Source organism: Lissotriton helveticus, chromosome 5_1, assembly GCF_964261635.1.
Source record: "Lissotriton helveticus chromosome 5_1, aLisHel1.1, whole genome shotgun sequence".
Classification (NCBI taxonomy): domain Eukaryota; kingdom Metazoa; phylum Chordata; class Amphibia; order Caudata; family Salamandridae; genus Lissotriton; species Lissotriton helveticus.
The window spans coordinates 58,142,205-58,167,643 of NC_136065.1; the positions used below are offsets into that span (position 1 = coordinate 58,142,205).

At 45.3% G+C, this 25,439-nt stretch overlaps 1 protein-coding gene across 1 annotated transcript in view; it reads left to right on the top strand.

Moving 5' to 3' along the window:
- Positions 1 to 25,439, top strand: part of LOC144752948 (butyrophilin subfamily 1 member A1-like) — a 450,376-nt gene that overhangs the window by 67,309 nt on the left and 357,628 nt on the right. The window contains exon 5 of the mRNA XM_078640758.1: positions 11,114 to 11,131. Within this exon, the coding sequence (XP_078496884.1) occupies positions 11,114 to 11,131 (18 nt within the window). The remainder of the gene's footprint in view (positions 1 to 11,113; positions 11,132 to 25,439) is intronic.

A 25,439-nucleotide genomic window follows, 5' to 3' on the forward strand; every position in this document is an offset into this window, starting at 1 on the left:
AGTCGAATCCCTGTGGTGTCATCAGTCCCCAGGAGATGATCTAGCCTTTACCTCAGGGCAAAGGTTAAGGTTCACAGCTTGCTCTCCTCCCTCATGGATTCCAAGTGAGTATACATTTAAGCATCCTCACTCCCTACCATCCCATCATCCAGCTGGTCTATATGAGAATGGTTGCCACTATACAGAGGCCCCCCATTTTCCAAGGTACATGAAGCGTCTAGGTACTGTCAGCACTGACCATGAACAATCATTGGGCCCAGTGATCCAACCTTATGGACAGACATTAATCTGTCAACCTGCAGACTCTTCAACCCCCCCAAAGAAATCTAGCAGGTATACTCCTCCGGTTGCACCATCCATCCCTGTGCCTTTTGAGTGTGTCTCGCTAAGATTGTCTTAAGCTTTAGTGGTTTCATTAGGACTGAAGCTAGACCTACGTTCTGTAGCTCAGGACTTCTCTTGCTTGACAATGTTCTTTATTACTCATAAGATTGGAGCTAATACTCTACCCTATTGGCACCCAATGCGTGCATGACAGGTTTTTCTGGACTTTTTTTTCTATTAGTTTCCAAATCACACTCAAATGCCACATATTACAGATATACATTGAGATGCCCATTGTAATATTGGCTGCCTTCTTCATGTTAAATAGGAAACCCCATTTGACCATAGGTTCTGTCAAGCTTGATATTTGAAAGTAAATTTTGGTCCATTTTGTGGTTGTACATTTTTAATCTAATTTTTAAATTGAATCTGCTAATTGGAATTGGGACCTCCTGTTGCAATAGGAGTAAATTACAGAAAGGCAGTTACACAAAATCTCAAAGCTCATGGCGTCCTTCATAATTGGGGAGCAGGCACATTTGTGATACATGCTTGTGCTGCTTATACCTTTAAGACTTTTTACTCATAGGTGGAGGTTGAACCTATAGATGCTCGGGTCCATCTGGAATTTGGACTTTTTCACCATCGAGTGGCGAGGGCAAGTGTATTTCTAAATCTTTGCCATAAACTTTACCCGGCAAGGAGAGACAGTATGGAGGGCTTACTATGAGATGAAATGCAATCCAGAAGCCACAGACAACCCCATTTCCTGTACCTCAAGGATTGTTCAGCATCTTCAAAGCCAGAGATCTCTGGGCCCTACACAGAAGTCAAAATGCATTTAAGCAATGCATCAAAAAACAAGTGCTTACCCTCTCATAACAGGCTGACATGGATGTTTTAGCAAGGCACAGGCATGCATGGGCTGTCATCAACACCTACCAACCGAAGCAACATCAACCTTACCTGTCCTGCACGCTTTTCAAAATATAGAAAAGCAAGAATTATAGCCCTCCGGCTCGGGTAACGCCCGTTCTTGTTCCACCTAGCCAGGTTACGTTGAACCTCGGAATCAACAACGTGTAGAGGCCCCCTTTTACAATCCATTATTTGTAAGAAACAATCTTGCTTCATTAAGAGACAAAATAGCTCTGATAAAACCAGAACTTTCTTTAATATATTGCACAAATCTAATAAGTAATCTCACTCACTTGCAGCCTTTTCTCTGGATGTGGAAAAAGATTTTGACCACTTGGAATGGTCGTTTATTTTCCACACACTATCCTGGTTTGGCTTTGGACCCAAGTTTATTTCTTATATTTCCTTAGGATATACCTCACCCGAAGCTTCTCTTTTGCCAATGGTTCCATTTCTAACTCCTTCACTTCACATAGAGGTGTCCACCAAGGTTGTCCCCTTTCCCCTCTTCTCTTTATTCTCACTCTAGAGCCCTTTCTTGCTAAAATTGAACAAAACCCTAACATACATGACCCTCAACATGATAAACTTCATGTTAAAATGAGCAGATGATGGTCTGCTATATCTTTCTAAGCCAGAACAATCTATCCCAGCTTTCGAAGTAGAGGGCAATGCTTTCTCTTTAATTTGTGGTTATAAACTGAATCATGATGAATGTGAAGTTCTCCCTCTTAATATTTTGTGTTTTAAATAACATTTTGCTTACGCTAATTTCTCATAGAATTCACAAAAGATTAAGGGCCATATGTAGGAAATGTTTGTTTTGCGATTCTGAGAGTACTGGAGGCATTGGTGGAGGGTACGAATTGTGCGAATGGGAAACGAGAGTACTTATCAACTATGACTATCACGTACTTGCCGGAAGACAGTGGTCCGTAGAAGTCCACGGCAATTTCTTACCATACTCCCGCCGGCAAGGGGGTCATTTGCAGTGGGGCCGGGGGATCGCTGTTGCTTGTCAGTTGGCATGGGTGGCAGTCTTTCAGGGTGGATTCCACCATTTGGTCTAGTAGAGGAAACCACGCACGCTCTCTGAGTGCTCGCTTCGTGGACACAACTCCCCGGTGGCCTTCATGAGCAAGATCAATGACACCTTGCTGTAGAGTTCTGGGGATCACGATTCGTTGTCCCCGCAGTATGATTCCGTCTGAGGTTATTGACAGTTCTTCATGGATGTGCCGGAATGCCTGCAATTCTTGTTTGGTGTCCAGCTCAATGTCTTCATCCTGAGGGTCATGCCTCCACCTGTTGGTTCGAATCTTGCTGAGAACCTTTTGCAGGATGGTGTCCTGCGCGGTGGCGTCTCGGATCACGTCCATTGGAATGGCGGGAGGTAGCGCCTGGTCAGCTACGAAGTGGATGTATTCCTCTGCAATCGAAGGGTGAGAGCTCGTTGACGCTGGCGGATGTCGAGACATGTAGTCTGCTGGATTTTCAGACTTTCCCGGCTTATGTACAATCGTGAAGGTGTACTCCTGGAGCCTCAGGCCCCACCTCTCAATTCTGGGGGGCATTTTGGCTCGGGGGTTGCCGTAGATGGTGACTAGCGCCTGGTGGTCCGTGATCAGGGTAAAGTGCTTGCCGTAGAGGAAGACATGAAAATGTTCACATGCCCAGACTACTGCAAGGCTCTGCTTCTCAGGCTGTGAGTACGCCTTCTCGGGGTCGGACAGGCTGCGGCTAGCATAAGCAACAATACGTCTCTGGTCAGAGTCATGGTCATATTGCGCTAAGATAGCCCCCAACCCTACGGGGCTGGCATCCACGGTGACTTCAGTCATGCGTCTGGGGTTGAAGTAAGAAAGGTTATCGGCCAACTCCACGGCCCTCTTGATCTCTGTGAATGCTTGCTCACACTGGGGAGTCCATTCAAAGGGTTGCCCTTGCTTGGTCAAAGTGCGGAGCGGGTGGCTGATGGTCGCGTAGTCCCGGATATACCGGGCGCAATAGCTGGCCATTCCCAGGAAAGATCTCAGATCGCTGACGTCCTGCGGACACTTGGTGTTGTTCAGGGATGCCACTTTTTCCGGGTCAGGTTTCATTCCCGCTCCTGAGAAGATGTGACCAAAGAACTTCAGTGTAGATTGGTGAAATTCGCACTTGTCTTTGTTCAGAGTCAAGTTCGCGTCAAGCAGGGCATGACAGACGCGGTTGAGTGCAATGTCATGTTCACGAGTGTCGAAGCCATAGACAAGGATGTCATCGCTGTAATTGAGCATATTGGGGATGTTTTGGATGATCTGTCTGATTGCCTCTTGGAAAATTTCAGCAGCTGAAGACACCCCAAAGCTTAGTCTCTTATATCGAAAGAGTCCCAGGTGCGTAGCAAAAATTGTGATGGGACGTGACTGGGCGTCCAGTTCTAGCTGGTGATAGCCCTTGTTTAGTTCCAATTTGGAAAATACCTTGGCGCCGTTCAGTGCTGAGATCATGTCGCATAGAAGTGGCCCTGGATGGCGTTCACGTTCTATCGCAGTGTTGGGAATGCGCATGTCGACGCACAGTCTCACCTTGCTGGTGTTGCCCTTTTTTGGTACCACGACTACCGGCGAAACCCACGGGGTCGGACCGTCCGTGCGTTCAATGATGTCAGCCGACAGGAGGTCATTGATCTCTTCTTCGACAGCCTTTTGAAGGTGGAAGGGAACACGCCGGGGATGTTGAGCAACCGGCCTGATTTGCTTGTTGACATGTAGGTGTATCTGACGGCCCTTCAGCTTCCCTAGCCCAACGAAGAGGCAAGGAAAACGGTTGACGATGTTCTGGTCATCACAGACTTTGAAGAGGATCTCCACGAGACGGAGACGCTCCGCTGTCGGCAAACTGAGCAAACAGTCAGCTTCGGGTCCCTTGATGACGTGAATGACTGCATCAATAGTGACATTGTCATGTGCAAGAGTAGTTGGGAATTTGCCAAGACATTGCAGGGGTTTCTTTGACATCCAGGTGTAGACGCGTACAGGTGCATGCGCAAGCGACGGCTTGGGGCGCATCCTCTCATACTCAGTGACAGGGATATAGTTTAGAGAAGCTCCGCTGTCCATCACGAACTTGGTGTCGTGATTCCCTACTTTGATGTGCAGCCGAGGGTACTTCTTCAATTGATCTGGATCTGCGATCATGTTTGCATGGTGTTTCGTGTACTCAGAGCCTCGAGATGAAGATCTGGAGCTCTGGGACGGAGATCTGCGGTCCCATCGCGATCTGTGCGACTCCCTGCTGGAATGAGGTGAACTGGAGGACCCTGCGTCGGTGTCATTGACGGCTCTAACGTGGTGCTTTCTGGTGTCCGATCGGGGCGACCTCCCAGTTCCACTTCGCCTTTCTTTGTTGTATTCGCCACACATTGCTTCAAAGTGGTTTGTACGACCGCACTTTCTGCACCGTTGGCCCATGGCAGGGCAGACATCCACGTGAGGGTAATCATATCCCCATCTGAAACACCTCTTTGCCCTCTCTGGTCTCTTCTCTCTTCGGCCAGTTTCCCGTCTCCGGTGATCTGAACGCCTCGAGCGAGACGACGGTCGCGATGTCCACTGCTTGTCTCTCGAGCGTCTTCGCCCACCACCCCGGTCTTGAACTCGATGCGCTTGCTCATGGCTCACTTTTCGTCCCGATTCAATGGTGGCAGCATGCTCTTCAGCCTGATCGTAGACGCGAGTCAGTTCCTCAATGTCGTCCAGTTCTTGCGGCTTTCTCAGCAGCCGTCTCCTGAGCGATTCTGAGTGGCACCCCTCTATGATCTGGGACTTGATGGCGGCGTCGGTTGAAAAGTTGTCGAAGTCGCAGTGTCTCGATAGTGCTCATTGCCTCGTCTTTTCCTTGACGTGCCTGATGGAAGGCATGGCGCTCGTAGTCCACGTTCTTTTTGTGGAGGAATTTCTTGTTAAGTGCGTCGCGCACTTTGTCGTACGTGCCGGTGTCTGCGGCAGGGAGATCCTTGATCAGTTTGCTGATTTCACGTCCAGCTAGATTTCGGAGAGCTATCAGCTTGTCTTTGTCGACGGTTACTTTGGACCCTTCGAGGTAGTCCTCGAAGTCTTCGAGCCATTCCTGCCACTTGGGGCCCATGCTTCCACCCGTCGTTATGGAGACTGGCTCTGGGGCCCTCAAATGTGATCCTCCTGCAAAGAGGGGCTTGACGTCCTCTCGTTGCGGCGATAGCGCCATGCTGGAAGCTTGTCGTGCTTGTTTGTTTGCTTTTATCAATGCTTGTTTCTATCTTCTCGCCAACGCTTGTTTATTTGCTTTTGTCAATGCTTGTTTCTTTCTTCTTACCAATGCTTGTTTATTTGCTTTTGTCAATGCTTGTTTCTGTCTTTATGCCTGACTTCAAAATGGCCGCCTACAGTTTGCTCAGGGAAGGTGTCCCAAAAGTTGCCTGACTTAAAGATGGCCGCCGTGGTTATCTGCAGGCACTACTTTCTCTCTCTTCATTCGACTCCTCTTCTTCACACAGGACTCACCGGCAGTCATTTTCAGGAGCAGCACCCTCCAGATTCAGCTCCCTCTGGTCACTGCTACAGTCAGGTGAGGTTGGGGTGGGCTCCCGCATTACTTTGCAGGGTCCTTCGGCAGCAGCATGCCAAAACTCACGCATCCGGCGTGAGGTTTTCCGATGTCGGAACTCACTCGGGCATCAATCTCACCGCGCTCAGCAGCGCTTGGCAGCAGACCTTCGTGGGGGTAGTCCACACTCGAATTCACTCTTCTCCGGCCACAGCAGTCATCAGGTGAGGTTGGGGTAGGCTCCCAACTCACTTCCTGGGTTCCCGCTCTTCGGCGCCGATAGCGTGCTAAGGCTCACGCATCCGGCGGGACTCGCGCTTTCGGCGCGAAAGGCTTCTTCTTCTCGTGGTAGCGGCTCCCTCTGGGCTCCCACACTCACGGGGGGGGCAGGGTCACCTGCTGCTGGTCTCTTCCTTCACCTGGCAGCATCACACGGCAGCGGATTCTTCTTTTCGACGCTGCAGGGGACAGGGCGCTCTGATGGGGGTCCTGCAGGCTTCAATCATGCACATCCCACCCTCGTCGCCAGTTGTAGCATCGTGCTACAAAGAACCACAGACACAGGTTCTTATATTCAGGAGCTTTATTATCTGCACCTTATCTCGACCCTGTCCCTACACTAACTGCCCTCATCCTGTCCCTACTCCGCCTCTTCCTGTCCCTGACCACCTAGCTCCTCCCACCCAGCTACTAGACTGCTAACATATAACAGTATCGTAGATGGAATGACACAAACCCAGCACTGCCGCATCTCAGAGGCTCAGCGTGGGGCGGCGGTGCAAATGCAAATAATTTGCCGAGCAAAGTGGATAGGCAGTCTCCCCCATCGCTCAGCGTGGGAGCAGAGCCAAATAAAACCGCCGCCCCTCCAAACAATTAAAAAAGAAAGGAACACTTATGCTGTGTTGCCGACAGCTTAAAAAAATCATCCTAAAACTCACACTAAGTGAACTACATAAGGAGGAGGGGAGCGGTGGCTGTTATACATATGGGGAATCTAGAGCAGACCCCAGAAAATAAAAAAGAAAGATACATCACCGAGACCGGACAAACGAACCGATTCGTACACTGTAGATGGGTGTTCTGCAGGAACACAGAAAAAAAACAGGATGTTTCCTGTTTTGGTACTACCCTTATAGCCCAGGTGATAGGTACTTCCTGTCAGGCGGCTGTTGGAACCGGGGCTGCCGGCCCACTTAAGGTAGCATGGCGCTAGCTGGAAGGCTATATCTAGAAGGCATACGTGACGTGCTTGCATCACACACTCTACAACACCCCAGCGCAAACCCACCAAAAATGACACCACACCATCTGTTCAATAGAAAATCGATTAGCTTTATCTCTATACGTGGTAAATGAATGAAGGAAGTATGAGAGAAAACATCTTGCTCAAGAAATTAATTCTTTGAACATTCCCTTTTGGATTTTACATGCATTAGTCACATTGCTCATTACACTTCTCCACAATAGTTTAGACACCTGGTTTTCAATTACATTTAACTTAGCAGACAAAAGGTAGAAATATCACACCTAGTTCAGTTGTGATCGAATTCCAGTTCACTTAAACCGGTAATTACATCAAAGGTTACCGCAGTACATACATCTGTCCCTTTAGTTCATTCACAGATAAACTGATATTCTAGTTTAGTCAACTTCTTCATCAACTTAAATTAGGCTTAGAAAGGCATTGATGTTAAATATCACGAAGGCTAATGAGTCAAAGGGTGCGGACTCTTCTTTATTCCTGAACAGTTACTCGGGAGATCGTATTCCCAAAGAGGGGGGAAATAAGGTTGTCACCCACGTCCTTAATTTATGAGGAGCAATATGGCTTGAGGAGGGGTCTGCCTTAGAGGTTTAGTTCTTAAATTCTCTGCTCCGATATTATCCCTTCTCAGCCCTCCCCCCCCCGGTTCCCGAATACCTCAGGTCGACCTACACTTGTGCTAAGTGATTCCGGGGCTGTCCGCGGGCCGATCTCTCCCCTTCCAGCTCAGGACTGGCACTACGCCTGAGGCGGGAAGAGGCCACTGCCGATCCGCAGGGTGTGCTTCCCCGGAGGCTCCGTAACACAAGGGGCCTCCGTGTCCTTTGGCCCCTGTCCTTCCCGAGGGGCAACCCGGCCTTCCAGAGGGCCGCGGCAGGCTCTCGCTCTCCAGGAAATTCCGGCTTGACTGCGGAGTACGGAGACGCGCCGGGCGGGAGTCCGACTGCCAAGCGACCCCACGGATGTCTCTCTCCTCAAGCTAACGACGCCCCTTTTCCTCCTCGCGCTTGGCACGGAATTCAATCAGGCGATCTCCACAGCTGATTTTGCGGTGCATTGACGCCAGTAGCCTCGACGCCCAGCCCCTCAGCGAGGTTGCGAAGGTTGAGAAACAGGGTTAGGGGTTTCACGGGCACAATCAACAGCAGCCCTAAATGATTTGGGCCATAACCACCACAAGGAAGGTTGACGCTCTCTGTACCGGTCAATCAATAACCCTAGCCACCACTCCAGATTTCACCTTATTGCAGAGATCAGGTTAGAAGTCCTTTCCTTCCACGTTGCCTCTGTTTCCCACGTCACCACCCTTCCAGATTTCCAGGGTCAAGGCCAGGTTTGAGGTACTGGGTTTTTCAGAACCGGTACTTAACCGGTAACCCAGCGGTGTCAGGGAAACACACCCGAAGACCTCGAGTCCTCTTTCCTGATTCAGACCACAGAAACTCAGAGTCTTCCAGGTGAAGTCAAAGATCGAATTTATTGGCTGCAACCAAGGTAACAAGCGTCCTAGAAGTACAACACACGGGAAGTATATTCTCAGGAGACTGTCGCGTTTTACAAAATCAGGCTTCTCTTCTTATACAGTTTTTTAGGCTTTAGGCAAACATTCCTTGTTTTACAGTAGATCATTGACATAACTTTAGTACAAAGAAGAAAGCAACGTCATGATGACATGTCCATATTTCACTTCGTACGGCCCATAACAAATCACCCGGTGAGGCCCGACCCATCATCAGATATCGGTGGACCCCTAATAAAAACGGGCACCTCCCCATCATAAAGCAAGTGAAGCAAAGGAATAAAGACAGATGTAGTGAGATACGGCAGGTGTGTGTGCAATGAGGAGGTTTTATGGCCGGTGGAGCCCTGATGCCATCTCGCTCGGCCACTGGAGGGAAACTGACCTAACAAGTCCGGCCTGGGGCGATGGTTCCAACTTGCATAGGTCATGAAAAAGCCAATCAAGGAGTACGTGGCCGTTTGATACTGAATTAAGCCTATGTGAAGGGCAACACACAAAATGGCTGCTACATACAAAATGGAAGCCAAGGGTTCAGGGAATAAACGGTGAATTCGACGCGATGTCGTCACTCGAATACGCCGAAAATACTTGTACATAAGGTACTCGCCATTCTCGGTCTTTTGATACCAGACTCGTCATGTTGTGACGAAGTTTTATTCTCGAGTGTAGAATTGTACACGAGTTCGGGATTTTCAGTACTACAGGTTCCTTTCATCAGACGCTGAAGAAATGTCATTCTTTTTTTTAAGAATGGCCACACTAAAGCTTGGCGCTGGCAACTTCTCACAGGCAGGGCCAGATCAGCAGGAAGGGGGGCGGCAACCAACACTAACTAGCAGCCCATAAGACCAATCAAATCAGCTTAGTTCACAATCCCCCTACTCTGTAGTCTGCACTCCAGCCAGCCCAGTCATGACAAAATGGCCGCCCAGTGTCCTCCCTTATATAGCCTAGGCCTGGGTCACTAGAGTGGACTGGAAGGTTCTGGAACCCTCTAATGTTATCCTATGGGCCAGAGCTCTGAGGTAACTCTAGCAGGCGACCATCTTAGGAACCCTCTCTATCCACCATTTTAGGAAGGCGCACCTGTACCTCAGCACTGGTTAGCAGTGGTGGGGCACCCGGAGACCTAAGGCCACTTAAAAAGGTTTGGTGAAAAAAATAATGGGAGGCAGAAAGGGACAGAAATAAGGGGAGACCATCCAAAAAGCTGACAGGTCTAACAGTGGCCATATTGGGTGAGGACCTTTTTAATTTATGGGTAAATGCTGTGTCTGGAACAAGGGGTGCTCCTTGGTGACTGTGACGAGGAAGACGGACGAGGATGGTAACGGTGGGGTCTGCGAGTGAGCTTTGAAAAAGTACTTCAAGGTGCAGTGAGTAGGAAAAGCAGTACACATCATGCCCTTCCCCTATGTTTAGGATTTGTAGAGCGCATGGCCGCCCGGAGGCTTCCCAGCGCTGGTGTGTGCTGTTTGTAAAGCTATGCTCCTAAATGTGCTTAACGGGGCAACAACCAAGTCTTTAAGTTTTTCCTGAAGGAGGTTTCATTTGGTGGGGGCTCTGATTTCAAATGGAGGGGCATTCCAATACCTTGGTACCAGATGGGCAAATGACCACATAAAGCGAGTTGTCATAGTCCAGGAGTCCAGGCGTGAAAGTATAAGGGACTAAATAACCATTTTTTTCAGGTGCACAGGGATCACTTCAATAATCTTCCTTATCATTTTGAGAAGCGAGAAGCAAATTCCTAATAATTTCCTAGATAGACAGTCCATTGTGAGTGTATCCTCCAGCCAGATTCCCACGTTTTTTATGGCTGGTTTAGGGATTGGTGCGTCTCCCGTGCAGTAGGGCCACTGTATCAGGGGTGCGTGAATGGCAAGGATTCCCAATATCATAAGCTCTGTCTTTTCACCATTTAGCTTCAAACAGCGGTTTGACATCCATGTTACCACTCTCTCAAGACAGTTAATAAGCTGATGGTTACTTGGGTTCGGCCATTTGTCAGAGACACAACCAGCTGGTGTCATCAGCATATGACACCACCGACATGCCAAATTCCGGTACTATATTGGCAAGCTGTCGTACATAGAAATTAAACAGAGTAGGGATAATCCCCTTGACCCTGATTGTACCCCAGTCACAGTGGACATGTGACGGTGGACCAAGGTATTTGACTGGACTTATTAAAACAAAGTGTATTCCAGTTTTAACCAGGTCTGAAAATGTTCACACAGTGGGTTATAATCAGATATTTTTGGTTTTAACCCAAAACTAAAACATGTAAGCATTACACGTGGTGGTGGAGAGCTCTGCTATTACACAATTTTTGGTTGTGTGTTAAAACTTAAATAACTAACCAGGCCCTAAGGAACAAGGGTTAAAGGTGTGTGAGGATCACAAGAGGGGTGAATGGAAAAGGCTCAACAGTGATTTCAACTTGATACAACTAAGTGAAGTTTTAGAAGTTTGTTTCTGACATTCTTTCTTGTTTTTTCTTTCCCTAGGAGAACTTTCAGAAGAACTTGGTGAGTTTTTCATGAATTATTGTAATGTTTTCTTCTTCAAAACATCCAAGGAAGATCTGAGGTTTCAATAAGACAAGAAGCCTCTTAAGGTGAACAGGTCATGCAACACGAATCTAGTAAATCCCATTACTGTATAGATCGGGCATGGTTGGGTGTTAACAAATATATTTAAATGTATGTATCTGTGTGTAAGCAGATGCCCTCGCCCAGACCCTTGTGGTTGTACAAACGTTTGAACAATACTTTCACGTTAGAGGTGAGTGCAAAATGCGTTGCATTTGGAGTTAGGTCTTACCACTGGCTTCTAGTTGCTCTTAAGAACAAATGTGTGGAGGGTTCCCCCTTTGTGGTTCCGGTTTAAAAGGCTGTATCCTGAATGTTAAATGTTAAATGTTGTATACTTGTAAAGCGCACAGCTGCCCCAGCAAAGTGGCGTCCCGGCGCTGTATACCGCTGGGGAACCCGTCCTGGCTTTCCCTGTGGGATGGTCCCTACTGGGAATCCCCAAGGTGGAGCCAGGCATCCCCGGCGTTGATGGGGCCGTTGTGGAGATTAGGCAAGCTAATGCCCAGAGTTGCCGAGTGGGACCCAAGTTAGAGTAGGCACCGAGGCGAGAATTGTTGAGTCCGCTGACCCTGGTCCACGACCCTGTCGCGTCGGGAATTAAATCCTGGTCCCGGGCCGACTTCTGCTCCCGGGTCTGCCGCCTCTAACCAGTGAGCCACACCATTCCACATGAGTGCCTCAGAGCAGGGCCATGTACCTGTTTTAAGACACTGCCCTGTCAGAGGCAGACACCTAAGAATGCCAGACATCTCTAGGTGGAAACAGGGAGCAGTGGCTGTCTCTGCTTGTTTCTAAGCTGCCTTAAGTGCAGCTCATACTGCGCCAATGCGCAAGTTCAGCCAGCGGAGTGACATAGATGTCGAATAGCGTTGGCAATAGGGCCGATCCCTGCGGCACCCCGCACGGAGGTGGAAAGTCTCAGATCGTAAATTATCCCAATGAATAGTCTGCTTCCTATCTGCTAGAAAGGAGGTGAGAAGGGCCTGGGCCGCCCCCCAATCCCCACAGCCTTCAGCCGCTGCACCAACACTGTGTGATTCACGGTGTTGAATGCTGCTGATAGGTCTAGAAGGATAAGCATGGCCCTATCCCCCCATCCACCTGTCTGCAAATCTCCTGAGTTGATCAACATAAGCGGATTAATGCACACTTGTGACTGAGCTTTTCAGCAGAGTTGATTGTGTCCAGTGAAGGCCCAAGAAGGCTGGCTCTATGACAGATTTTCATAACGACCAAAAATATTCAGGCGAGCTGTAAATATACAAAGTGAAACTAAATGGAGTTTAAGTTGCATTGTCAGTGGTGATGCTAAAAACCTGGTTTGGAGGTGACCCTGCTGGACCTAAGTTGGTCCCCTCTTTAAGCTACGCTGCACAGAGTTCTATGAAAATGTCAAACCTACAGAAGGCGGGTATGGTTGGTGGTGAAAGTTCACCACCCTTACTTTGCACATCGATTTTATGGGGCGTTGTATGTTTCTGTTGACTCTCTACCATGACCAAAATCACAATTTATGATAGTAATCCTTCAAGTCCAAAAGATCAGCTGTCCTACCAAACTACCAACATCACCACTCATGCCACCAATAATGCAATTAATGCCCCCACTAAAGCTACGGCCAATGCCGACACCACCACCATTGCCACGCGACCAGCAACACTTACCACTACCACAACCAAACATTGGCAACACTAAGAATGCAGGCTCGAATGTCCTAATCTATTGAAACCTCGTTCTCCTCATACCTCGGTTTGCATTTGTTGACAGGTTAATCACATAACTGTTGGGGTTTCCAATGCTTGTTCACTGTTACTTAACTGTCAGAAAACAGGGCACGTGATCTGATCTTATTCCTTTTGCCTGACTGTAGGTTTGAACATACTTTTACCCATTTGCCAATTGGTTGGTTCTTCAGTGATGCATCATATTGGATATAATTAATTTCTATCTCATTTCCACCCCTATATATAAGGGAGGAAAGTTGTGGTGAACAAGAGCAACCTTCAATGGCCCTCTCTGTAGTGAACTATGTTGTCTAGAAAAAGATGTTTCTCAACGCAATCCCAGCGCAGTATAAAATAGGTTCAGGTGACCTCCTTTTCTATGGGCAATGTACACTTTTTAATTTCCTTAAACCCTCTAGAGAGGCTGTTCATAGTATGTTTGTGTTTGAATGTTTCCTTCTCTCTACTTCTCTCTTCTTCAGTTTTCTTCCTCATGTTGATATTTTTGATATTCACTGTTGGGGATTCCTTCCTTAGTTCCTTTTAATCCACAAAGTTCTCAGGAGACCACATAGTCTGCATGATACAATCTCTGGCTGCCCCCAAACAGGTATCACCGCTGTCACTGGTTTCAACCTGATGCCGTAAAGTGCTCCCGGCCCAAGGCTGGGGCGTGGTCACGTCAACAGTGTTGTTCCATCTGCTCCACAGAACCCTCTGAGTGTGGGTTTAGTTATGATCAGTCTTCTGGCAACAACTGAGGCAAAGATCCCTTCACAGTAACAACACTTGCAATACTGGTCGCCCTTTGTAGCTGGTGTTTTGTGCACTTTCCTCCCACCATCTTTCTTTTCTGTCGCTGTTCACTGTAATCAAATAGGTTCATTGAAGCTCTGGCCACATCTGGAGCAGGCGCTGTTTCATCTTTAGCAAACTGAGGTGACATCTGTGCTACTTTGGGAGAGTAACAAGCTTTACAAGTGTTAGTTTTATAGATCGTGAGATTTCTCCTGTGCAAGTTGCTCCATATGTCTAATCATGGGGCGCTAATCTATACGTGTCCTCAGTGCCACACCGATCTAGATTGCAGCTTAAAGAGTCACAACATCATAGTGACTGTTTCCAATGCCAACATGACCGGCCTGACCCTCTGAGCCTCAGGTGCAGTTTTTGTTTGCTCTGCATGTTTCTGCTGCAGGGTCTGTAATATTCCGGTCTGCCCCCAGGTGCAGCGTATTTGATTCAGGAAGACATGATGGGCGCGCAGAGCTGAGGGCGCTGAGCCGACCATTGGATGTTGGGTGGTTTCTGGGGTCCGATTCCCCTTTGTGCTCCTTGCACAGCACCCTGCCTGGCACAGAAGACCAGTGCTGTCTCCATTAGCCCCTAATGAGACTGCATCGTTTTCCAGTTTCTTTGATGGATGGCAAGAAACCTTACCTGAGGACAGAGGGGGACGGTGAGGAGGGCATGAGTAGGGGTCGTCTTTCTCCCCTGCAGAGACCTCTTTCTTTTCAAAGAATCTAATATTCATCAGGGGGCAGGTCAAGGGGACAGGAGTGTGCAAGGTGGAGCTTGAAAGATGATGCCAGACCCCCAGGGGGGCCACAGCGCTGGCAAAGACCACTAAGCCTCAATCATGGAGGTGGGGGCTGTTTGCTTCTGGTGTCCTGGGTCGAGCCTATTAGTTCTGCAAACTGGGGACACGTACAACCCTTCCGCACTTGAGTCGGGCCAGGGAGGGCAAGTGGTTCAGGGTCCTTCAGAGCTACGGCTATCCCTATCCCTGCCCCCACACTAGTGTGTGGGGGAAGACAGTGAGAACTCAGTCACACAGAATAATAAAGAGAAACTACACACAATAATAACTAACAGTACTCGTCTAGGTAAGAGTGAAGGTAAATGAGAAACTACACACAATAATGGGGCAATAAAGGGCGTTTAGGTAAAGGGTTCTACTTCATTCAACTGCAGAGCTCCAGACAATTTCTACAGTTTGCAGTCAATTCTTTGAGGTCCACAAGATAATATTAACCATATTACATAAATAAAATACTTTTTCGGACAAATGTAAAAAAACATTTTTTTACACAGTTCATTATCGGGTAAAAATATCAAATGCAGGCTGCCTCTACAGCACATCCATTATATATATATTTTTAAAGGTTTCGGTAATAAATGCTGATAGAGGTAAAGAGAAAACGGTTAGCAAGGAGGAACAGATATATATGTCTATCTCAACATAGGGAACTCTAACAGTGCACAATCCTGGCTTTAGATCATTGGTCTTATTTCAAAGGAATCACACCCCACAGACACATTTCTTCAAATTTTTTAGTTATCGTTTTATATTATCGTTATAATGATTATTTAGTCATCAATATTTGGATAGTCTTCCTTGTTTTTGAATATCAACCTTTTGAACAAACAAACGTATCTACAAACGTAGATTCACAAATACAAAAGAGTACAGAAAAAATACACATCACAAACACAATTCGTAAATTTCATCTACCCCTTTTCAATGAAAAAACAGTGTTCGCCTACTGGATAAATAACATCCCCTTAGCGGTCGTCAGCTCTGCACACGAGGAGATTACCGCTCTAGAAGTCGTAATTCAGAAATGTGCATTCGCTCGTCAGAGAAATGTATCAATTGTACTCAGAGCCTCATGTCAAAGACTATTGACGTGTGCGTGTTTCGGCCTTGCAATCCTTCTTGGCCTCCTCAGGACAAGGGTAAGGAAACTAGTGGGGCAAATCTAAATGCCCTTCAGTCGGGGCCCAGTTAACGCCGGACACAACCGTTCCGGGAATCTCACTCAATTGCTTCTTTTGAGTTCCCAAATACTTAACCCCTTCCATGCTCATGACGAGCTCAGCTCATCATGCAGTACACTGCCCGTGTGCTCATAAACCATGGGATTCAATGTTCTTCAGCACAGAGGAAGGATTGCTGTAGCATTGATGTTAATGTAACGCTCCTTGGTTTCACAGCTGGCCTCGCCAAGCTAATGGCAGCGAGCCCCGCTGTCTGCACTTGACTGCGTGTGTGGTCACCATCTCCGTTGGGTCAACTAGCCTAGTGTAAGGCCGTGCACACAAATAGTACATGATTGATGTCCTATACCACTATTACAATGGTCACATATTTCATCCTTCGCTGTGATCCTGGATAGCAGACACATTTTAAAGAAAGTACTTCATATGTGACAGTATAAAAAAAAGCCATGTTCAAATTTCTAATTCAGATCTTTTTGAGGAGTTTTCACAATACAAAATGAAATTATTAAGTAGAATTTTGGCTTTTTTATGCAAACTTTAGGATATAAACTAAGGGCCTCCTTACGATGGCAGGCGGACCGCCAGTGACAGGCCATTGGTGGCCGTCCGCTCGATATCCAGGCCATCGGTCCGACCGCCAGATTATAGCAATGGCGGTCGGAGCAAAGAGGTCGGTGGAAAGACCGCTGACTGCGACAGGATCCAGGATCCCTTAGGGGCGGTGGTTGGAATCTTATCCCTATAATGGAGGCGGTGCCTGCATGCCAGTCCCTTTACGATTGCCTTTTCTTGGCAGTCTGAACACCATAAAAAAGGCGGACTGAAATTGACTTTGGGGGCTCCAAGCAGGGCATTCATGGACCACCGCTAAGTGGCCTGGGAGGGTGGGGGGCACATGTAGTGCCCTCCCACACATCCATGCATGTGTCGCCTGGCACACTGTGTATTGATTTGCACAAAGTGACTTTTACCGCTGCGGCCAGTGCTGCGGCCCTTTTCCTGGGCCGCAGCACGTGCTTCGGTGGTAAAAAGCACTTTCTGATCACCGTGCCAGCAATCTCATCATAATTGGGCGGGCGGGACAGTCGACTCATTGCCGATGGACTCCTGCCCGATATGATGGTGGTCGCCGGTCTGACCGACCGCCTTCGTTATAAGGCTCGAGTCTTAGGATACCCGCAGACGACTTTAAAAAAATGTTCTGCTGACAAGCTGACCATGAAACAAGAGTTTCCTGATTAAAGCATATTTGAACTTCATATAAAATACAATTGTTTTTCTTCATATCAAAAATTTCAGTACATAAGATATCTTGCTCATCAGCTTCCTCTGTCCCCATCGTACTACCACAGTCAAGCCTTGCCCCATAGCACTTATCAACCCATACTCCAATCTAAGCGCGTGTACTGACACAAGCATATTCAAATGACATACTTTCGGTAATATTTGACGTTCAATTTTATTTTTTAAATCTAATTTTGACGTATTTACGCATTCTACAGCATACAGGAGTTTCAAGGTGACTTATGCTGATAATAAGTGTAAAAAGTGCCTCCGGCCAACGACATTACAAAAAGCCCTGAACCCACTGGCATGAGATACAGCCTTAAAGGGGCTGTTTGATTAGTGCGGTTTTCATTCAGGGTGCCAGAATAAATGCTGCCACGGTAAGGGTGACACTTCACTACTCCCAGTGTCTCTTTACCAAGGTACCGGTCATAACTGCAATGCTTCTGGAGCCTATGTCCCTTGATAATTAAAACTTAACTCTTGGAAACTTTTGATGTCAAATAATGAGAATCAGCAACTGGTGGAGAGAGAACAGGGGGTTATAAAGGCCCTTAGGAATTCAATCCAAGATAACAGTATCCTCTGTATGAAGTAAACAAGTCTGGTGATGATGTCATATCCTCGGGGACACCCCTTACTACAACTGAGAAGCTGAGGCAAGTCAGATATCTATAGGAAGATCAATACTTGGGTCAGGATGTATCCCTGATCAATCCAAGGGAACAGTGGGGCATATTACCAACCAATAGAGATAATTTTTGTCTCTAACTTGTTTAGAGACAAAAATTATCGCCGCACATCAGCGATTTTTATCGCAGATAAACCTTGCTATTAGCAAGGTTTATCGCAAATGCGATAAAAAACGGCCGCAATGCATGAATATCACTGAAAAGTCCGCGATATTCATGCATTATCGAGCAAATGCTCTTAGCCATGTTATCCACCTCCCATTGGTTAACATGGCAGGTGTTAGCTTTTGGGGATATTCAGGCTTAGCGCGAATATCTCCAAAAGTTGGTAATAGGAGATAGCGATGTTAGCGACTGTTTCCAGTCGCTAACATCTTGGCACGCCCACTTTGCATGTCATTAGTGATAAATATCACTGACATGCAAAGCGGGGCCCAAGATGGTCGCTATCTCCTATTAGCTGTCGCTAACTGGTGTTAGCGACAGCTTGGTAATAGGGAGATAATTTTATCTCTGCTTTCTTGGCTTTTAAAGCCAAAAAAGCGGAGATAAACCCCCTTGATAATATGCCCCAGTATCCTCTGTATGAAGTAAACAAGGCAGGTGATGATGTCATAGACTCAGTGACACCCCTTACTACAAGTAAGCTGAGGCAAGTCAGATATCGATAAGAAGAACAATACTGGGGCAAGAGGTGTCCCTGTTTCAACCCATTATTAGTGTGGCTTAGGGGTAATAGGCCGCGATCCCTTTCTAAGGAACGTGGCACCAGCTCGAGGAGTGAAAGGCAATCAATAATCTCAACAAGATCCCTGAATGCCTGGCCTATGCATTCTTGGTTTCTTAGAGTTCAGTGAGCTGATCCCTCTTTTACCTGGTTTGTTTCTTCAGATAATATGGACGGTGCTTTGAATGCCGCTTCTCTGTCCTCTCCCTAAATGCCTGTGAAGCAAAGTACCCTGGTAATACCACATTTCTCCTGTTCCATAAACTCATAAGTGAATAGGAATAGTTCTTAATTATCAGGGTGTGTGAAGCATCATGGGATATTTAGATTCACTATAAGTGACCAGTCACCCGCACATTGACCAGGATTCCTACTAATCTTTACCCCTTGAATGAGCTTCGAAGGGGGAATGAACCTGCCCTGAGAGCAGCTGCACTTGCGGCTTAAAAGAATGCCCCCCCCCGAAAGCCGAATCAATCCATACTAATATAATAAAGAGAGAGCCCAAACCTTTGAGGCGGGTAATCTCAGGAACCACAGCATCAATCACAACACCCAATACAGCGTTGGAAAGGGCAGTTGCAGCGGAAGGACATAGGCTATGCAGACGCCCACCATATACATTTAAAAGGTAAAAGAACCATGCCAGCAAAATAGTCCCTTGTGGGCGTGTCTGCGTTGTGCTGTGGGCGTGTGCTGGGGGCGTGACAAACACTGGGGGCGTGTGGTACGTTCCGCCCTTCATGCCATGTCTCATATCGTGTGCTGTGGCCATGTGCTGGGGGTGTGGGCGGGGCGCGGGAGAACAGAAAAAAAAGCGAGCGTTGTGCCCAATAGTTCATTGTTTTTCTTCCCAGGTTCTGTACATTCCAGCTCCGGGTGTCCACCCTGCTCCCTTTAAATACCCCTGCACCCCATAATCATAACCCACCCTTACTCCTTAAAATACCCCAACACCCTTAAACACTAACCCACCTTAACCTCATAAATATACCCTGTACCCCAAAACCCAAACCTATCCCTAAACCATAAAAATACCCCTGTACCCCAAAACCCAAACATAGCCCTGAACCCTAGGAATACCCCTGTGCCTCAAAACTCCAAACCTACCCCTGACCCCTAAAAATACCCATGTACCCCAAAACCCAAACCTAGCCCTGAACCCTAAAAATACCCCTGTACCCCAAAACCCAAACCTACCCCTGAACCCTAAAATACCCCTGTACCCCAAAACCCAAACCTAGCCCTGAACCATAAAAATAACCCTGTACCCCAAAACCCAAACCTACCACTGAACCCTAAAACACCCCTGTACCCCAAAACCCAAACCTAGCCCTGAACCCTAAAAATACCCCTGTACCCCAAAACCCAAACCTACCCCTGAACCCTAAAAATACCCTTAAACCCCCAAACCCAAACCTAGCCCTGAACGCTAAAAATACCCCTATACCCCAAAACCCATACCTATCCCATACCTATCCCTAAACCCTAAAACTACCCCAGTACCCCATAACCCAAAACTATATCTGAACCCTTAAAATACCCAAACACCCCAAAACATATACCTCAGTACCCCAAAACATATACCCATACTTACCCATACTTACCTTATCCAAACATTAAAAAAAACATGCTTTTACCATTCATGCATTCACAACGAATTTCGTTGTAAATGTATGCTTGGTAAAGCATATAAAATGTAATGCCATGCGTTATAATGGCATTGCGGAGTCATGGTACTTTCGTAATGAAAGTATGCGGAGTGTTGGTATGCGGAAAGAAAGTTACGGAATAATGGGTGTTTAGCCTCCCCCGGTAAGTACATTGGTGGCACGGCGGCCCACATCTCCAGCAACATACTCATATATTTTCACCACCGATTTGAAAAATGCACAGGTCTCTCTCATTGATGGCCAGCACCGACATACACTTCTTGACACACCTCCCGCCACAAATTCTAGAATTGCGAACTTTAGAGCTGCTAGGTTCGGCATCAGCTCAACATCCTGTGATTCCAGGCAAATCGCTTTCTCTCCCCATGCCTATCACAAATGAATGTGTTCTTCTGTAATGTAAATTGTGCTCATGCCATGTTGTCGAGTTCGCGCTACATAATATTGCATGGAAAAATAAAGTAGGGAAACTCGAGTTCACACACTACTGAACGCACACTCTTAAGTGCATCAGCAGTGCACTGTGAATCGGAGCATTTCACAGGCCTGTCACAGATAAGAAATGCTATCAAAACAAAATCCTACAAAACAATTTACTACTGGCCAGCAGCAATTCATACCCGGACAACGTCGGTACGGGCTGCTAGTAACAGATAAGAGTGCATTTCAAAATGTCTGGCTTTCCAGGTTTGCTGGATACAAATACTCTCTGCCTCCAAGCTACTAGATAAGTGTAAATTATTTTGATCAGAGACCTGCTATGTTTCGGGAAACCACTTTTTTTGTTTAAGAATTTTATTGAGTTTTAAGAATGACAAGAAAAACAAGAAAATGAAAGAGATAACTACATTAACATAACAATAAAACAAATTACAAATAATATATGAGCATATAATGTATAAATGTGATCATATAAAATATTACTAGGCAAAGAGGGGAAAAGTAAAAGAAAGGAAGGGAAAAAGAATATAAAAGAAAAATAGAGGGAAGGTTACAATTAAGACATAGGAGCATGTGAAGCAAGATAAGTCGTAAAAGATAGCCAGACAAGATCAGATTTAATTTGCTGGGATAGAGTGGATGAAGGAACAGTAGCAGTTCTATGTTCATCACGAATGAAATTCCACCAAATCAATGAGGTTAATTTGGAATTATCTTTCCAGCATGACAGAATAACTTTAAAAGCTAATGCAAAAAATAGGTCAAACAATAAAGATATAGGATTACAATCATCTAAAACAGGTGAAGATGAACCAAGAAAAACATTTTGCAATGATAGAGTTATATTACATGTGAACATTTTCATACATGTAGACCAAATAGATTGCCAAATGGTCAAAACATTAGAACATTCATAAAGTTGATGCTGTTCAAATCAGAACAAGACCAACACAAGGGAGAAGAAGAAGGGGAAAACTTGGATATACAAACAGGGGTCATCACTGCTAGAGGGATTGAGTTTTACGAGCAGCAGCTGAAATTTTGAATAACTTAGACCATCATTTATCCCAATCAGAGACAGCTATTGAAACAGATAAGTCAGTTTCTTTGGCTAATTCTGTAGGGGAATTAGGTCTTTCAGTAACATGTAATGATAGTAATGCATAAATGTGCGCAGCTTTAGGTTTCTGTTCTTGAGAAATATTATATAGTGGTGTAGGTGGAGTAAGTGAGGTGGTAATATTAGAGAGATCAAAGGTAGCTAAGTGAGATTGCAAAGCTGTTGATATTAAAATATATTCATAAAGGAATGTATCTGGTAAATGATATTGCTTTTGCAATTCAGAAAAGGGAATAACAGAGTTTTGATGAATGATTTGATGGACACAAATAATTTCCTTCTCCTTCCAATGTTTGTAGTAGAACAGGCTCCCTTTGTCTTTGAGACAAGAAGCAGAGCTCTTGAGCTTTCGTCGCCAGCTGAAAACCTGGCTGTTCCATCAATAATTGAGTAGGAGTAAACGTCAGTTCTCTCTTCTGGATCTTTTCTTTAATTTTCTTTAGCGCCGGGACACTCCTCGGAGGAGCCGTGCGGTTGTACAAATACTCTATAACATTAACATTAACAACATTAACATATTTAATGTATTTATTGCACCAAATAGTAGAGGATAAAAAGCATTGAAGTGGGTCGAGGCCATCAACGAATATGTTATGAAGTAGATTTTGGGAGTATTTTAAAATAGGATTATTAGCTATGAAAGTACAGTTAGACATGTATATTATATTGCGAAAAGAATAATGTTTTAATAGGGAGCATTCAAAAGTAATCCAGCTACGTATGGGAGTGTCACCAAATTCATAGGAGAGGGCAAAAAACTGTCTGATTAAAAATGCAGAATGATAAGCTTTGAAATCAGGAAAATGCACACCACCTTCAGACTTGGGACGTTTAAGCTTTGTAAGGGAAATGTGTGGGTGCTTTGTATTCCATAGGAATTTTGTACAAATGGAGTTGATTTGTGAAAAATATGAGACGAATTTGAAAAGGTAACATGGATAATGAGGGACAATCATCATTTTAATGATGTCAAGCCTACCCCGCCAGGACAAGTGGAGAGGTGACCAGGAATGTAATAGAGATAGAATCTTAGGGAATAATGCACTAAATGTGTGCCTAATTGTGACAGGTAAAGTAGCGGAGAGCCAGATACCAAGGTATTCGATTTTTGTAGGACACCAAGTAAAATTAGTGTCCTTAAACATATATTGATAGCATAGGGAATTCAGCTGTAGTACTTCTGTTTTTGAAAAGTTCAATTTATATCCTGAAATACTGGAATATAAGTTAACTTTATCCAAAAAGGGAGGGATGGAAGTTAGAGGATTAGACATGTAAACTAATATGTCATCAGCGTAAGCTGACATTTTGGTTTCTAGAGAGTTATCTGTGAGGCCAGAGATATGTGTGTTAACACGGATACGCTCAAGGAAGGGTTCAAGACATAAAACAAATAACAAGGGAGAAAGAGGACAACCCTGACGGGTACATCTAGATAGAGAAAAAAAAATCACAAAATTGGTACTTACAAAAATACTAGCACGGGGCTGAGAGTATAGCAATTTAATATAGGAAATGAATGTTGAGCCGAATCCAAACCATTGAAGTGTTTTAAACATGAATTTCCAATTAATTTGGTCAAAAGCCTTCTTGGCATCTAAGGACAGCCCTGCTAGAGGGGATTTAAATTTCTTACATAAGAAAATGACATTGGCAAACATTCGAGCATTATCCGCAGCCAATCTGCCTTTAATAAAATCTGCTTGATCTGTTTTAACCAATAATGGGATAATGGTCTCAAGACGAGTGGCAAGAGTCTTTGCGAATATCTTACAATCATAGTTGATTAATGATAAGGGGCAATAATTTTTCAAAGGGAGTGATCCTTATCAGGTTTGGGGATAAGAACAACCAAGGCTTCCATTAAGGAACCAGAGTTCCTTTATGGAATTAAAAAGAGCCAAAAGTTTGGGAATGAGAATAGAGAAAAGGGTAGAGTAAAATTCAACAGACAGGCCATCAGGTCCTGGCACTTTTGACTTCTTCAGGGATTTAATAGCATCAGTTATCTCCTGTGTAGTAACATCCTTTTCCAATAAGTTAAATTCATCAGGTAGGGAAGGAGGAGTGGTAAGGCCAGAAAAGAAGGTATCTAAATTTTGAGTAGAGGGATTCTTCTTATCTGAATATAGCGATTGGTAGTATTCATAAAATACATTAGCAATATCCTCGTCCGATGAAGCAAGGAAATTAGTAGATTCATTTATAACGAGTCCAATTTTTTTGCGTTCACATTTAATTTTTAGGTAATTGTCCAACATCTTACCGGCTTCATTTTGGCCCTCATGGTATTTAGATTTAATTTTAAGGAGAACAGTACAAGCTTCAACGGTAGCTAATTCATTAAGTTCAGATTTGGCCTCAATGAATTCATGAAGTGTTGAAGGAGATTTAGAAGTAAAATAAGTATGTTCCAATCATTTCAGTTTTTGTAATAATGCTGTATATTTATTTTGAGTAGTTTTCTTTTCCTCGCAACATATGAAATTGTGAAAGCACCAAAAGAGGCCTTAAAAGCATCCCAAGTATTAGAAGTAGAGGTATCAGCGGGGTTATTAAGTGTGAACGGGGAACAGCCTTTACAACGAAACTTTTACAACGAACTACCATTACAACGCAACTTTTACAACGAAAACTATTACAACGCATTGCTCTGGGGGGGCGCTCTAGGATAGGGAATAGGTTAATTTACTAGCCAATAACCTTCCCTACTATCCACGGGGACTGGAGTTGGAATAGTAAATAAAACTATTCACTATCCAGCGCCCAAAAGCATTATGCGTTGTAATGGTATGCGTTGTAAATCTTGCGATGTAAAGGTAGGCGTTGTAAAAGTATGCGTTGTAACGTCATACATCCAGTGTGAACAATTAATTGATAATTTTAGTAGCTTCTGTAATGAAAGAGGTATCAGACAATAAAAAATGATTTAACTTCCATAGGCTAAATTTAGGGGAACTTAAGGAAAAGTCTAAAACAAAACTGACCATCACCTCAGTCCCCTGAAGTTTCCAACGAGAGAGGGGTATTTATTCCCCTAGACAGTGGTCCTATTTCCAATGTCAGGGTGGAACCACCCAACCAGGACAGTAACAATCTAGACACACTGGCAGGGGATATTGATATCTTGACACCCTCGAAAAAACCCCCATTGTCCCCTTCCCTTATTAAAATTCTGTCTTGGAACATAGGAGGCTTAAAGAAAAATCTGTCTAATCCTGCTTGGAATAATTTCTTAGAGGATTATCATATCTGTATGTTCCAGGAAATTTGGTGTATCCAGCCAGAACACAAGCATGGTTATTCCACATTCTTTGTCCCTGCAACTCAACAAGGGAAGGGGCGTCCATCGGGAGGCCTACTTATTTGGATCAGGATAGATCTGAATTGTGAAGTTACTGTTAAACATATCCCCACCAATGACATACTTCACATAACTGTTAAAAGGCATTCTGACAGAAATGTCTTGGAACTCTTCTGTGTTTATGCCAGGGGTCTACCAGGGGGCCAATCTTCACCCATATTAGAGCTGTTAGATAATAGGCTATCCTCCCTCCCCTCTAAATCCTCAGTATTGGTGGGAGGTGATTTTAATTGCACTTTTGAGCCCCTTGATGAGGAGGACCACTTGGGTTCTCATAATAAATTAGGGAACCAGTTCATCCCATCTTTATCACTGGCCCCAATCAAGAAGTGGTCTGCCAGAGCTATTCAGCTAAACGCCCTGGTGTCTGCCCATGACCTATGGGCCCTAAATGGTCGTACTACATCAGACCGTATGGGCGCTATGACCT